A 14,245-nucleotide genomic window follows, 5' to 3' on the forward strand; every position below is an offset into this window, starting at 1 on the left:
ATCCCACATGCCACAGAGCAACAAAGCCCGTGAGCCACAACTACTGAGCCCAGGTGCCACAACTACTGAAGCCTGTGCACCTAGAGTCCGTGCTCTGAAACAAGAGAAGCCACTGCGGTGAGAAGCCCACGCACTGCAACAAAGAGTAGCCCCTGCTCGCTGCAACTAGAGAAAAACCCACACGCAGCAAGGAAGAACCAATACAGCCAATAAATAAATAAATAAATTTATTAAAAAAAAATATGGATACTACCCACCAGATTCTGGTACCAAAAAGAAACAAAACAAGTGTGCGTAACTTGGAGCTCCATCCGCATCATCAGCGTACTTGAATTTTAGTATTCTGTGTCCCTGTTGCTTTAGGAAACACAGCCTGAGGCTCTTGCCCTCTTGTGTCTGATTCCAGAGCCCTTGGGGCTTTGGAGGAACGGGAAGCATGGGATCCTTTGGGTCCTCCCAGGTCAGGTTTGGGCTGGGGGTGGGGTGCTGCCCACAGCCTTACTCAATGCGTGGAAGTTTACACAATGGCTCAACTTCTTGGTCGGGCTGATTCATCTATTTGGCCTTTGACGCCTACCTCTGACCCAGCCAGGACAGAAGGGGGCCCCTTAGGAACTCCTGGCCCTGTTCCCTCTAGAGGAGACGCACAATGGAGCTGTGATAAGACAGGGTTTGAGGAGGAAGTAGACTGGTGGAAACAGGATATTTTTAAATTAGAGAAAGAAACAGAAGATTGTGACTCCCGTTGTGACAGTTGTGTCCTGAGACAGCCCAGGATTCAAAGGGACTGGGCTTGAGCTTGGGCGGCACCAAGGCCCCTTGAATTGCCTCTCAAGTAAGACTGAGGATTTGGGAGTGGGGACAGAGTATGACTCTCCACCACCTTTAAGAATGGCAACCAACCCCCAAACCCTCATCTCCTCTTGGGCCTTCCCCAGGCTTCTGTGTCTTCGGAACCGTGTCCATGGTGGGCTATTTGGGGAATCAGCCCCAACATGTAGGCCACTCCCCATTCAGAAACTCTGCTGTTAGTGGGGCCTGGTCCTGTCCAAGAGGCAAATCGTAGCCCTCTCTTGCCTCTTGCCGTGAAAATCATCCCTAACTAATGCAGGCGGGGGTCACGCACCTTCGACGCAATGTCTCCTGTTCTCTTCTGGACATTTTCAGAATGTCCAGCCAGTCCCGGCATGCACCCTGGCAGGAAGACTGTGTGGTCTCCGGATGACTGAGATGAGGCTCCCTGGGCCCTACCCTTCAGACAGCACTTGAACCATATATGCCAAGGGCGTTGGCCTTGTTTGTACTTTCTGCTCCATTTGATCCCACTCCTGGGAATAGACAAACTAGTATGAAATATGGAAATTGCTTTATTCCCAAAGAGGACGTTGGCAGCATTATTTAAAATAGCCAAAACTTGGAAAGCACCTCAACTTAAATGTTGACATTTAAGTCAACAGTGGAACCAGAGATAATTGTTACCTGCTTTCTACTTTTCTGTAGTTTTCAGTTTTTTCCCCTAACTAACAGGTGCTATTAATTCTTAAACAACTGTTTAAAATGTTAAACTAGCTGCCCGGGACTTTATATGCTTGTCACATGGAGCTACAGGGCCCAGGGGAAGCTATCTGTGGGCAAAGGAGCCATAAACCTGGGCACCCGGTGAGCTTGAGGGTCTGGCATCTCCTGCACTGCGCCCCCTCCCTCCCTCTTTATTTGCGCAGCTCCTGAGATGTTGGGCGTGGGGGGTGGGGGGAGCCTAACTCATACTCTGTGTAGCTCACCTCCATGTTACCCTTTGTTTTGCAGATTTCGTGGAAAACAGATATTCTGTAAGTATACATTTCATATGCACTATTTTTTTTAAAACAGTCCATCGAACAGTGAAATATTTCCAGACTCACCCAGGTTCTGCAGCCCCAGCAATGACACCCGTAGACTAGCCTCGTCTGTTTTAGACCAGGAGCCTGGGCTCCTCTGACTAGCCTGGTCATCAGGCTAGCCAGGTTTTCTAGGCCAGCTGTGATTTTGAAATTCTCTCCTACTGTTTCCATCATTATGACTCAGCCCACTTGTGAAGGGAGAGCCTGGAAGTCCCCCGCAGGGTTGGGAATCTAGGGCTCTCAGCTCCAGATGAGCAAAGTCCACATTTCCTCTGAGTCTAGGTCCTTGGAGGTGAGGCAGATTCGGGGGGTGTACTTGGAGAAGAGAAGCGTCCAACAGTCACCCTCACACACCAGGCCCTCTGCTGCAGGGGACACACAAGGTCTTTGATCCAGTGAGGGAATCAGATGAGTTTTCTTGGCTGAGAAAGCAAAGGGATAACAGCTACTCCAGAAGCCATGGAAACAGAGAACAGAGGTACTTTGTTCTGCCTGGTTAGTGGTCTCTTCCCCAAGGAGGGGTCATTTGGATGGGCCATGAGGAGTGAGCGGGTTCCAGCAGCGTCCAGGTAGAAAGATCATCAGGGGCAGAGGCGTGAGGGTTGGAGCAGTCTCTAGCAGCTCAGAATGGGAGCAGACAGGGGTGCCGGTGACAAGGGCTAGGGGAAAGGTAAGTTAGGGCTTGCTTGGGAAAGACTCCAACACCTCATTATGAGGTTTCATTCTGTAGGAAATAGAGGGTTTAGGAAGCTGCCACTTGGCAGATGGGAATGTTTAAAAGAAGTGCAGAGGCCCAAGTTCAAGTTTTGCGAAGACCCATTTTCCCCTATCTTCCTACTCCCAACCTTTTTATGAGCTACCCAGCAGCACAAGAGTTAACTAACTGGGCAGCTAACGTCTTAAGAAATGAGGGATTTGTCTCGCAAACTGCTTCTTTAAGGTCTGGGAAGAACTTTCAGCAAGATTGCCTGTAGCCCTTCCAATGGGCCCCCAGCTTCCTTTGTTTTGCCCGAGTCTGAATTCTTGTAAAACAGAGAACTCATTATGCCTTTGACAGACAGGAAGCCGCTGACATTCTTTTTATGGAGGAAGGCTATCAATTTAAGGAAAAGAGGAATGAAATGAATGTCTTTTTCTAGCCTAAGCCACCCAGACTCCTGAAATCAGAGACTGTTGCATTGGAAGGAAAAGGGGCCCAATTTATAGATGAGAAAACCGAGTCCTGAATTGGCAGGACAGCTCGACCAGGGTCACCCAGCGTGTTAATAGCAGAGCCAGGACTAGAACCCTAGGTCTCCAGACTCCCCGGCCAGTCCACAACACAAGACTTCCTCCAAGAAATGATGTCACTGTCCCAGCCATCATGGCATTGCGAGAGTGGAAAGTGAGAACTTTGCCCCATGGGCCTTGTGGGACTCGGATAAAGAGATGTTCTCCCGCTGCAATAATCGTGGCTGTGTCCACCCAAGGCAGGTCTGCTGGACCTGCAGGACTGACTTATTTACTTTTTCTTCAATCCAAATGATCTCTCTGGACAAAGGCTCTGAGCTCTAGGATAGACAGAACTTCCCCTTTCCCCAGAAGCCGGCCCATGGGCCCAGGAGTCTGCTTCCAGAATGCTCCTGAGTGTTCACCCATGGCTGGTCCTGTGCCCCAAAATAATAAGGTCTTTTGACGGGAGCACAGGGATTCCCAGCCGTTGGGAAAGGCATTTTGAATCTTTAAGGGAATGCGTCTTGTTTATAAAAGAAGCAGGTATAGTTTCCCTAATAATCAGCTGGTGAGGGTCAGGAGAAAATTAATTGAATTGCTCAGCAGGGAAATGGGAGGGGATTTCCTTCCTGAAATCAAACCTGGCGATCATTCCCCGTTGTTTAATGGCCGTTGCTTCTGAAAACATATTGGAGGAAATATCTTAACAATGAGGTAGCCACTTAGCCAAATACTAATTTAGTATTGTTCGACTTGCTTCAATGGCACATTCTGACTTCATTTTTCCTCTGCCATTTTTGCCTTGTTTATAAATCGTGTTGTGGCCCAGGCAGACAGATAACGTGAAAAGAGAACACCCTGTACTTAAAGGGATGAATCTGGACCTGCCTGGGTCTCAGGATCTTGGAAGGGACTTGCCTTCTTACTGACAAAAGGCAATTTCTAGTTACAACTCATCTCCTTCCCTCCCGGGAGCCAGCGGGCAGCTGGACTGCAATGGGAACAGCCCTGGAGTTGGGATCAAGGGACTGGGGCATGAGTTCCAGCTCTCCAGCCACACCTGAGCTTCCCCATCTGTAGAATGGAGATGGTGATGGCAACAACAAAAACAGTAATGTCTGCCTATTTAAAGACCATCTTAAGGGTTAAGTGAGAAACATGTGTGCAGAGTACTTTGCAGATTGCAAACTATCATATAAAAGCTAATTGATTATCTATTTTAAAGTTCTTTTCATCAAACACTCTGGCGGCATAAGGCACGGGTGGAGAATTTACTTCACTTGGCCCTGAAATGCCCCTGTCACCTGAGGGGAAGGTAGCAGTTGCTTACCCAAAGCACAGGATTCAACCCAAGCCAAGCTTTGCCAGGAAGCAGAGACCCACATTAAAACTTGACTTTTCCCTGATACCTATTTATTAGACATGTCACTTCAGGCAGATTTCCTAACCTCTCGGGGCCTTAGTTTCCTCATTTGTAAATTGGAGGAAATAGAACCCTCTCGCTTAGTTGTTGCAAGGATTAAGCCAGCACCTAGCACAGATCTGGTTCACTGGAAGTGCTGGTGGGGGCTGGGGGGGGAGACATTCTCGAAGCAGGAAGTAGAGATCCCAGGAGCGTTAGAAGCAAAATGACCTTTGAGAGTGTCCACACCATGTTCTGGCCAGAAGTGGGGCAATTTCTTGGCTGTACTTGGTGCCTGACAGCTGGCCTCTGATTTACACACAGGCAAGCACAGCCTTAGATGTGAGCACATTAACCTTCACTTCCAAATCCCCAAGGCCTGGATGACTGTGGCCCAGCCTTTCCCATCTCTGGAGCTGGTCCTGCAGCAGCTCCCCGAGCGCTCACTTCCCCTGGAGAGGGGAGCGGAGGTGTCTGGGGAAGGACTTGGTCTGGGGCCTGCAGAAGGCTGGACACCAGGGTCACACACACACACACACACACCCCCCACCACCCCCAGCTGAGCGGAGGAAGTGGAGCGAGGGTAGCTGCCAGGGCTGGCGGGCCTCCAGCCCCCGGGGGCCAACACAGCTCTCTTGGCCTGCTTGCCTGGGTCTCTCCTGGCAAAGGAGGAGGCAGAACCTTGGCCTTCCGGCTGGGGCCCCACAGACCTGCATCCTGTTCCGAGAGGCTCCTCAGCCCTGGCAGGACCAGAAAAAAACAGGGACTCCATCTCAGCCAACCCTCAGGGAGACAGACAGCCCGGCCATGGCGTTCCCAAGACGTTGGCCAATCCCCACAACTTCTGCTCCGGCCTCCCCCTGAGATCCACCTGCAGCAGGGGGCCCTGTGCTCGCAGAGGGCCCAGAGTCAGGCACTCAGGCAGGTGTTGCCTGCTCTTCCGGACTCACTGCTGCCCAGGGCCCAGTATCTCCCAGCATTGCTCCACTCTTGCCCCCTTGCTCCATCCATTCATCAAAATCCACCCCACCTCGCTGCCCAGCTAGGGTCCTCTCACCACCTCTCAACTCCTTCTGCAGTTTGTTAGGACCTCTTCCACCTTCTAACTTCATGCTAACATTGTTTGTCAATAATTGATAGGATATAAAATTCTCGGGGGCAGGTTCTTGCATCCTCAGCAGAAAGAACAGTGCCTGGGTCAGACGGGGGTCCAGTCACTGATGGGTGTGTAGGGGACACAAATACCCTATGGAGCAGTTAGAGAGCACTGCAGGGCGGCATCTGGAATTTAAGAAAAAAATTTTTTTTTCACTTTTATTGTGGCAAAATGGACACAACATGAAGTTTACCATCTTAACAACTTTTCAGTGTACAATTCAGGGGCATTAATGCATTTTCATCGTTGTGCAACAATTGCCAAATCCATCCACAGAACTTTTCATTATCCCAGACGCAAACTCTGTATCCATGAAGCCCTAACTTCCTGTTTCCCCTTCCACCCAGAATGGCAGCCACCATTCTATTTCCTGTCGCTATGAACTTGGCTCTTCCGGGTACCCCATTTAAGTGGAATCACTTGTTCCTTTTGTGTCTAGCTTATTTCAGTTAGCATAATGTTTTCAGGGTTTATCCATGTTGACATGAATCAGAATTTCATTCCTTTTTAAGGCAGAATCATATAATTTAAAAACATTTAGGTTTGATCATTTGAGTTCAGTCTTTCATTTTTGAAATATAAAAACAAACCTAGAGAAGGTTCACCTCATGTTAGAGGCAGAGCTGGAGCAAGACACCAGGTGTCCCTTAACTTTCCTAGTCTTCCTCTTTTCTAGTCTTCCCCATGTAGCACCCATGGGACCTAGTGCTGGGTTCACAGTGGGTGCTTGATGACGTTGGTTGCTAGCCTGATGTGCAACGTGTCTGTGGGGGGAGTAGAGGCTGCAGGCCCTACCAAGCAGGTGTGGAGAGAAGGGAAAACCGAGTGTGGGCGGGAGCTGCCCCACAGGGCGGGGCGTGTCCTCGGATGACAGCACTGCTTTGCAGTTCCTTTGAGACGTGCTTTGTGCAGTGTTTTTTACATCTTTCCACCAGGCCAGTCTTCAATCCTGAAGGGTGTGACCATAGTGTGTCTTGTCTCTTGTCACTGCAGAGAACGGAAGGCTCCCTTGATGGAACTTAGGACTCCGAGAGCACACGCTCCTCCCTGGGAGGACACCCACATTCTGAGAAGAGCAGATGATTCCTGTATTCCAAGAGTTTTGTGCACTTATTTATGAACCTACCCTGCTCCCACCGAACCACGTGGCAATTCCTCAGGCCAAGTCACCAGTTCTCAAATCCATCTTAACTACATTTATGTTGGGTATAAAGGGCTAACAGAGGGGCTGGTTAATTTCCCACACGGCCCGCCTCCCACCAAGCCAGAGCATCCTCGGGAGTGGAGAGAAGCAGCAGGAGGTTCAGAGTAAACTGGCCACTGAGATATTTTGAAACTTGAATATTTTGTCTTGTACAGAGATCAAGAACTTTTCCAAGTCCCCTCATACACAGAAACCAGTTTCTGTTTTGTAGTCAATCTCTCCTAGCGAATGGCCTGACTTGGGGGCTAGTTTTTCTCTTTGCCTTTGGTCCTTCAAGGGTCTGTGGTTCTGGGCAGTCCTTGTTCCTTGGAAGTACACAGCATGGACCAGACAGCTGCACCCTGTCCCCTCTACCACCTCACCTGCCACAGATGGGAAAACAGAGCTGCTTGGGAGCAACCCCTTTGAGATGCCAGCTTGAAGATGAGGTTCATTCTGTGCAATGCACCAAACAGAAAGTGAAGTTGGACAAAGCACAGATGTTCTTAAGCTGGTTTTCTGTTCCCTTTCTTTCTTTTCCTCTACCATGCTGAAGGCCGAAGGACAGGAAGATGGTTGCCTCCAGCAAATATTTTTTTTTACTAGAAAAATGAAATGCCTATTTTTCTTACTAATTTTTTGTTATTTATTCCTTGCTAAAGGAATGGTCTCCCGAGGTCTTCAAATGTTTCTGATGGTGCCCTGAGTGGGTGGATGAGGGGCTGCGGCCATTCTGTGGTGGGTCGCACTAGTGAGCACACCCAAGCGAGACCACCTCCCTTGTCCTCCTCATTGACACAGCTGCAGGGACCCTGAGGGGTGTTGTATTAAATAAATTTGATCTTTACTCTTCACAGACCTGTGAGATGTCATCTTCTGAGAGGCCACACACGTACAGAGTATCTGTTGTGCCTGGGGACTCCTCAGGGCATCCAAGGCCACAGAGAACCAAGCAGGTCCCGTCAGCAGGCCAGGACCTCGGTGGCCTTCACTGAAGTCAGAGGTAGTCTGAGTCTCGAACCCTGAGTTATTAATATCCATCAGCAGGTGCTTCACTGTTTGCTTCCTAGCTGAAACCTGCTAGGCTGCTGTTGTCAGATTGAGTGAACAATAACAACTGCCCACCCCACCCCCAAACCAGGATGTCCGGTTAAATTTGAATTCCAGATAAACAACAAATAATTTTTGAGTATAAGTATGTCCCATGTAACATTTGGGACATACTTATACTATAAAAGTATTCATTTATCTGAAATTCAAATTTAACTAGGCATCTTATGTTTTATCTGGTAACCCTACTGGCAAAGCCTCCTCCCACCCCTCTAGGCCTCAGGATCCACCCTCCCCCGTGGCCTCAGACCAGACCTCCCTGCCCCACAGGCCAGCACCACCCACTGGACCTGAAGGCAGAGGAGAGCTGCATGTGTCCTGGGTCTGCGGCGGCAGAAACTTGAAGGAGCCTCTTTGTCTCTTCATCTCTAAGATGAGTTAGACTAACGGTTCTTAACATTTGGAGGGTTTAGATTCCTTTCAAAATATGATGGCCGCTGTAGACACACACACACACACACACACACACACACACACACACACACACACACACACACACACACACACACACACACACACACACACACAATGTTGTATCACAAAGATGCTATACAATTTCCCGGTTTTCAGGGCCATTGACTCAGTGCAGAGACAAAGGATTGGATAATCGCTAACAGCCTTCAAGCCTGTTAGTTGTTGTGTCGGTGATTTGGGGTGCACCCCGAGCCCCTGTGTCAACTCCTCAGTCCCTTGCTGCCACCAGAGCAGAGCATTTCTGGGGAAGCTGGGAAGACCCTGTTCATACTGCTTATCACTTATAAATGGAGCATAATTGGGTCTTTATTTTTCCCCTCAGTCTATATGTCTGAGGAGCAGGCCACACATGCAGGGGTCTTTCTTTCAGTATATATATTTTTTAATTAAAAAAATTTTTTTAATTAATTAATTTATTTATTTTTGGCTGCGTTGGGTCTTCGTTGCTGCGCGCGGGCTTCCTCTAGTTGCGGTGAGCGGGGCCTACTCTTCGTTGCGGTGCGCAGGCTTCTCATTGCGGTGGCTTCTCTTGTTGGGGAGCACGGGCTCTAGGCACATGGGCTTCAGTAGTTGTGGCACATGGGATCAGTAGTTGTGGCACGCGGGCTCTAAGCACAGGCTCAGTAGTTGTGGCGCATGGGCTTAGCTGCTCTGCAGCATGTGGGATCTTCCCGGACCAGGGCTCGAACCCGTGTCCCCTGCATTGGCAGGTGGATTCTTAACCACTGTTCCACCAGGGAAGTCCCTCTTTCACTATATTTAATGGCTGAAACCTCCCAACTCAGGATCCTGGTTCCGTTGTCCTAACCTGAAGCCATAACCAAACGTCTAAGCCTGAGCTCATCACGTAACAAGGAGGGTCCAGTCACCATTTCCAGGAGAGGAAGGACGTTTTCTTAGCTGTGGAACTTGTTAGTTAGAGCTCCCTCTTGTGTCTTCATGTTGTAATAGCTTATTAGAGAAGAGACCACTTAGAAAAGGCAGAGTGGAAGTTTTTCCCTCTTCTGAGGAGCCACACGAGGTCAGCCACCCATTTCATGAGCACGTACCGAGCGCTTCACCAGCAGAAACTGACTGACTGAACTCTCACTCCGTGACATAGACTCAAGATGGGCAAAGTGATCCCAAGGTCAACATTAATTCATTTATGCAGTGGTTTTCTACCAGGGCGATTTTAACTCCCAGGGGTCACTGGACAGCGTCTGGAGACATTTTTATTTGTCACAGTTGGGTGGGGCACGTGGTGGGTAGAAGCCAGGGAGGCCATGAAATATCCTACAATGCACAGGACAAACCCCTATGGCAAAGAAGTATCAAGTCCAAAATGCCAACAGTGCCAAGGTTGAGAAGCCCTGCATTGACCCAGCCAGTTTATTCATGTATTTACTCAGCAAGCTTGCATCCATCCACCATGCTCTGTTTTCCCGACACTTGGGAGTAGGAAGATTATAAGAATCACACGGCCCCTGATTTCCTGTACAATCCAGTAGCGATACAGGTGAGTAGAGAGCCAGTTACAACAGTGGGACAAAGGTGGTGATGGAAAAATTCAAAGCCAGTGGGGGCATAGGGAAAGGGCTCCTAACACAGACTTTGGGGGATCAGAGAGAGTGTCCAAGAGGAAGGTGGGTCTAACCAAAGATCTGAGGGCAGGTAGTGGGTAGCAGGTCAAAAAGGTGGGGTGAGGAGCAAGGAGCATGACCAACAATGGGGGGACGTGTGCTAAAGCCCTGAGGCAAGGGAGAGGATGGTGTCCCCAATGAATATAAGGAAGACTGCCTGTCAGCCCTATGACCCAATCAGTCCTCTTCAAAAAGCCAGCACTGTCCCCTGGGAATTTCTGCCGGGGATCCCATTGGCCCGACCCAATCTTTGAGAGTCTTAAGAAGAAGGTTCCCAAAAGTTGCTCGGCCAGAACTCAACTCCTGAGCACAGCTGTTTTTGAGACTCTGCACCAGTGTCCTTAGCATGTTGGAGAGAAAACCTCTGCCATAGGTCAGATTCTGCCCTTGCTCACTCACCACTCTGAGGCTCAAGTAAGAAGGCGAACTGGAGGGAGGTGGATGCCCAGCGGGACAGTCTCCACGACTGGGGTCCACGGGAGGGTGCGGGTAGGGCATGGTGTCTGTGAACACCCTGAGAGTGGGTGCAAAAAGTTGTGAGAGTACATGATATTCTAGGAGAGAGTCCATAGCTTTTATCAATTCCTCAGAGACATAATCCAAAAGAGGGTTAAGAACTATGAAATAATTAAAAACTCATGTGTTCTCCATATGATTTGATGTCAGTTGAAAACCCAGATAGAGGTCAACCCATTTCTAATCAAAGGGTCTACTTCATGGACAGTTTTAAGTCCAATGTCCCAAGAGGGACTTGGCTTGCCTTGAAAAAAATTGCTCAGAATAAAGAAATAAATGGTGATTTCAGTGTTCAAAACAGACAGCCGTCATCTTTCAAAAGTAACAAACTATTAGACTGTTTTGGAATGCCAAAGGAATGGGCAGTAAATGTTTTGAAAAGCTTCAGAGTCCAAAGTATTTCTAAAGCCTGAAGTGTCCCTTCATACACATTTCCTAATTCAATGGGAAATGAATCTTTATTTCAACATAAACTTTGACAATAGACAAACTATTTCCATGTTCAGAGAGGATGAAAGATGCTGGAAATAAATAAATTCTTAAGGAAAAGTAAAAGGCAGGTTGGAATGGGTGACTGGCTACCAGTTGACTCCGTGACCTTGGAGACGTCACACATCCTGGAGCTCTTCTCCTGCAAAAGGAAGCGTATTAGTGTCCTAGGGTTGCCATAGCAGAGCACCACAAACTGTGACTCAAAGCAACAGAAATTTATCCTCCCACAGTTCTGGAGGCCAGAAGTCTGAAATCAAAGTGTCAGCCATGCCAGGATCCCTCCAGAGTCTCAAGGGAAGGTTCCTTCCTTGCTTCCTCTAGCTTCTGGTGGTCGCTGGCGATCCTTGGTGTCTCGTGGCTTGCGCTGCACCACTCTCATCCCTGCCTCTGTCGTCACGTGGGCTTCTTCCAGATGCGTGTGTATCTGTGTCTTCCCGTGGCCTTCTCATAAAGAGACCAGTCATTGGATTTAGGGCCCACCCTAATCCAGTATAGCCTCATCTTAACTAATTACATCTGCGAAGACCCTGTTTCCAAAGAAGCTCATGCTCTGATGTTCCAGGTAGGCATGAATTTTGGTGGAGGTGAGGGGACACCAATGCACTCCAGAAGGAATTGGACAAGATGACCTCATGTTCTCGCAGCTCTACTTGCCATGTGTATAAGATGTTCCTGTAAATAAAGTATGACAGGACTTCCCTGGTGGCGCAGTGGTTAAGAATCCGCCTGCCAATTCAGGGGACACGGGGAACGAGCCCTGGTCTGGGAAGATCCCACATGCTGCGGAGCAACTAAGCCCGTGTGCCACAGCTACTGAAGCCCGTGTGCCTAGAGCCCGTGCTCTGCAACAAGAGAAGCCACTGTAATGAAAAGCCCACGCACCACAACGAAGAGTAGCCCCTGCTCGCCGCGGCTAGCAAAAGCCCACGTGCAGCGACGAAGTCCCAACAAACCAAAAATAAATAATTAAATATATATTTTTAAAAAGTATAACAACAATGATTTACCATTAAATAACCATTTTAAAAATTAAGGTAACATTGTTTTACAGTATTATATGTTTCATGCACATACATTTTATTTCAACTTCTGTATATACTACAACATGCTCACTACCAAAAATTTATTTATTTATTTATTTATTATAAATGTATTTATTTATTTATTATTTATTTTTGGCTGCATTAGGTCTTCATTGCTGCGCACGGGCTTTCTCTAGTTGCAGCGAATGGGGGCTACTCTTCCTTGAGGTGCACAGGCTTCTCATTGCAGTGGCTTGTCTTGTTGCGGAGCATGGGCTCTAGGCATGCGGGCTCAGTAGTTGTGGCACACGGGCTTAGTTGCTCCACGGCGTGTGGGATCCTCCTGGACCAGGGCTCAAACCCACGTCCCCTGCATTAGCAGGCGGATTCTTAACCACTGCAGCACCAGGGAAGTCCCCACAACCAAAAATTTAGTTTCCAGCCATCACCATATAGTTGACTCCTTTTAACCATTTCACCCTCCCCCCACACCCCTTCCCCTCTGGGAACCACTACTCTGTTCTTTGTATCTACAGCATATCTTTTGAGCTTTCTCAATCTGGTGTTCTTTCACTATGCTCTGTTCTCGTGTATTTCGTGTCTCTGCCTCTGAAAATATTTAGTTTCTTTCTCTAACCTTCTTTCAAGTTCTCTGTGCCTCTCTCATCTCTCATCCTTTCTCTGCTTCCTCTCTCTACTTCTTTTTCTCCTCCAATTCATCTTTTCCTTTTCTCCCCCATCCCCAATCAACTGGCCATAATACAGAACTGAAGTTCATATTTCTCTTATATGGATAGATGAGTTTTCTATTCCCAGTTGTTTATTTTGAGAGCCAATGCATGGAATCTTTTCTCTCTCTTTAGGAAAAAACCAAAACACCTCCAAAAGCCCGCAAAGTTTTTTTCTGTCTATATCTGACCTTTGGTGGATTATTTTTCCAAGGATTTATTGGATTCACTAGGAAAAGTCCCCAGTCGCTGCCTTACTTCCTCCCAGTCCTGGGATGTGCTGGTTTTCCTGGAACCTCTTGGCACAGGAGGGTCTGGTTTTGTGCCAGAAATTATTCCATTAGTTTCTTGTACAACCAATGCTCTCCTCCTCAGGGCTTGGGTTGTTTGGGCCAGAATTTGCCAAGCAAGGAAACCTCCTGCTGTTGGGACTTTGAAGGAGCCCAGGACTGGGTCCTAGAAAAAGGAAAAAGAGTGGATTTTGGTGCCTTCCAAAGCGAGGGCAAACCTCAAGCCGGGATCTGACACCGTCTCGAGAAGCTCTGTCACACCACCAGCCATTCAATAGAAGTACGTATCTCTGAGCCAAGGTGAGTTTGGATTCCAGGTTGCTTCTCCAGCAGGTCAGTTTCAGAAGAACAAGGTGGCAGAAGAAGCTCTTTGAGGTCCTGATTATTTAGAAACAACATGGAAGAGTCAGACACACGGCAGGCAGGTGGTTATTCCACTGGGTTCCTGTGGCAGGGCCAGTCACTGAGGTGCAGTTTGTTATTAGCTTCCTCCGGGATCCTTCAGCCCCTGCCACCCAGGCACAACTCTAGGAGGTCCAGCTGAGGCCCCCTGTGACCCCAACCCCAAGGAAAGTTGTACTTGGAAGGAGCAGAGGTGGAGCAGCAGGCAAAGGAGAGTCCCCCAAACTGGGGAGAGTGAGCTGCCCCTATGATAGAGGCAGCTCCCTCAGGGAAATGTCTCCCGGGCATCCAGGGACGCCAGACACTAGGCTTGGGACTTGCAGCCTCTGCTGAGATCACCTTACACCTCATGTGACACAGAGCCTGGGAAGCCACCTGTCCTCTAGGGACCCTGGGAGCCTGAATCACAAGGAGCTTGAGCAGTGACCACAACCAGACTCTCTTCCCTTCCCCCGTTTTCAAGGAGCCACATGATCCTTCCAGATTCTTATGCAACCCTAGGGAGAGAAGGGATTTACCAATTGAGGCCAACATTAAATTTCCCAACAGGCTGGCAGAATGGCGGCCCAGGAACAGATTCTATTTCATTTAATGATAGTAATGTGATGTTTGTTTCACAGCCAAGTTTGACGTTGATCAGTCAGGCCTTCTGCGCAGTGCTTTGCGTTGTGCTCTTTGAGGCTGGTGTGCAGGACTTGAGAGCATAGCTGGTGAGTGAGCCTAGCCAGCCACTCTGTGACCTCATCTTATTGGATA

The 14,245-nt window shown here is 48.6% G+C and overlaps 1 protein-coding gene across 2 annotated transcripts in view; it reads left to right on the forward strand.

Moving 5' to 3' along the window:
* The window catches only part of PECAM1 (platelet and endothelial cell adhesion molecule 1), a 69,060-nt gene extending 61,371 nt beyond the window's left edge, over positions 1-7,689 (forward strand). For both annotated transcript variants that reach the window (XM_030843355.3, XM_060290345.2), the window contains exons 17-18: positions 1,807-1,829; positions 6,644-7,689. In XM_030843355.3, the coding sequence (XP_030699215.2) occupies positions 1,807-1,829; positions 6,644-6,673 (53 nt within the window). In that variant the 3' untranslated portion in view covers positions 6,674-7,689. The remainder of the gene's footprint in view (positions 1-1,806; positions 1,830-6,643) is intronic.
* The last annotated feature ends 6,556 nt before the right edge of the window (positions 7,690-14,245 follow it).

This window comes from Globicephala melas, chromosome 20 (genome assembly GCF_963455315.2).
Source record: "Globicephala melas chromosome 20, mGloMel1.2, whole genome shotgun sequence".
In the NCBI taxonomy this organism is placed as follows: domain Eukaryota; kingdom Metazoa; phylum Chordata; class Mammalia; order Artiodactyla; family Delphinidae; genus Globicephala; species Globicephala melas.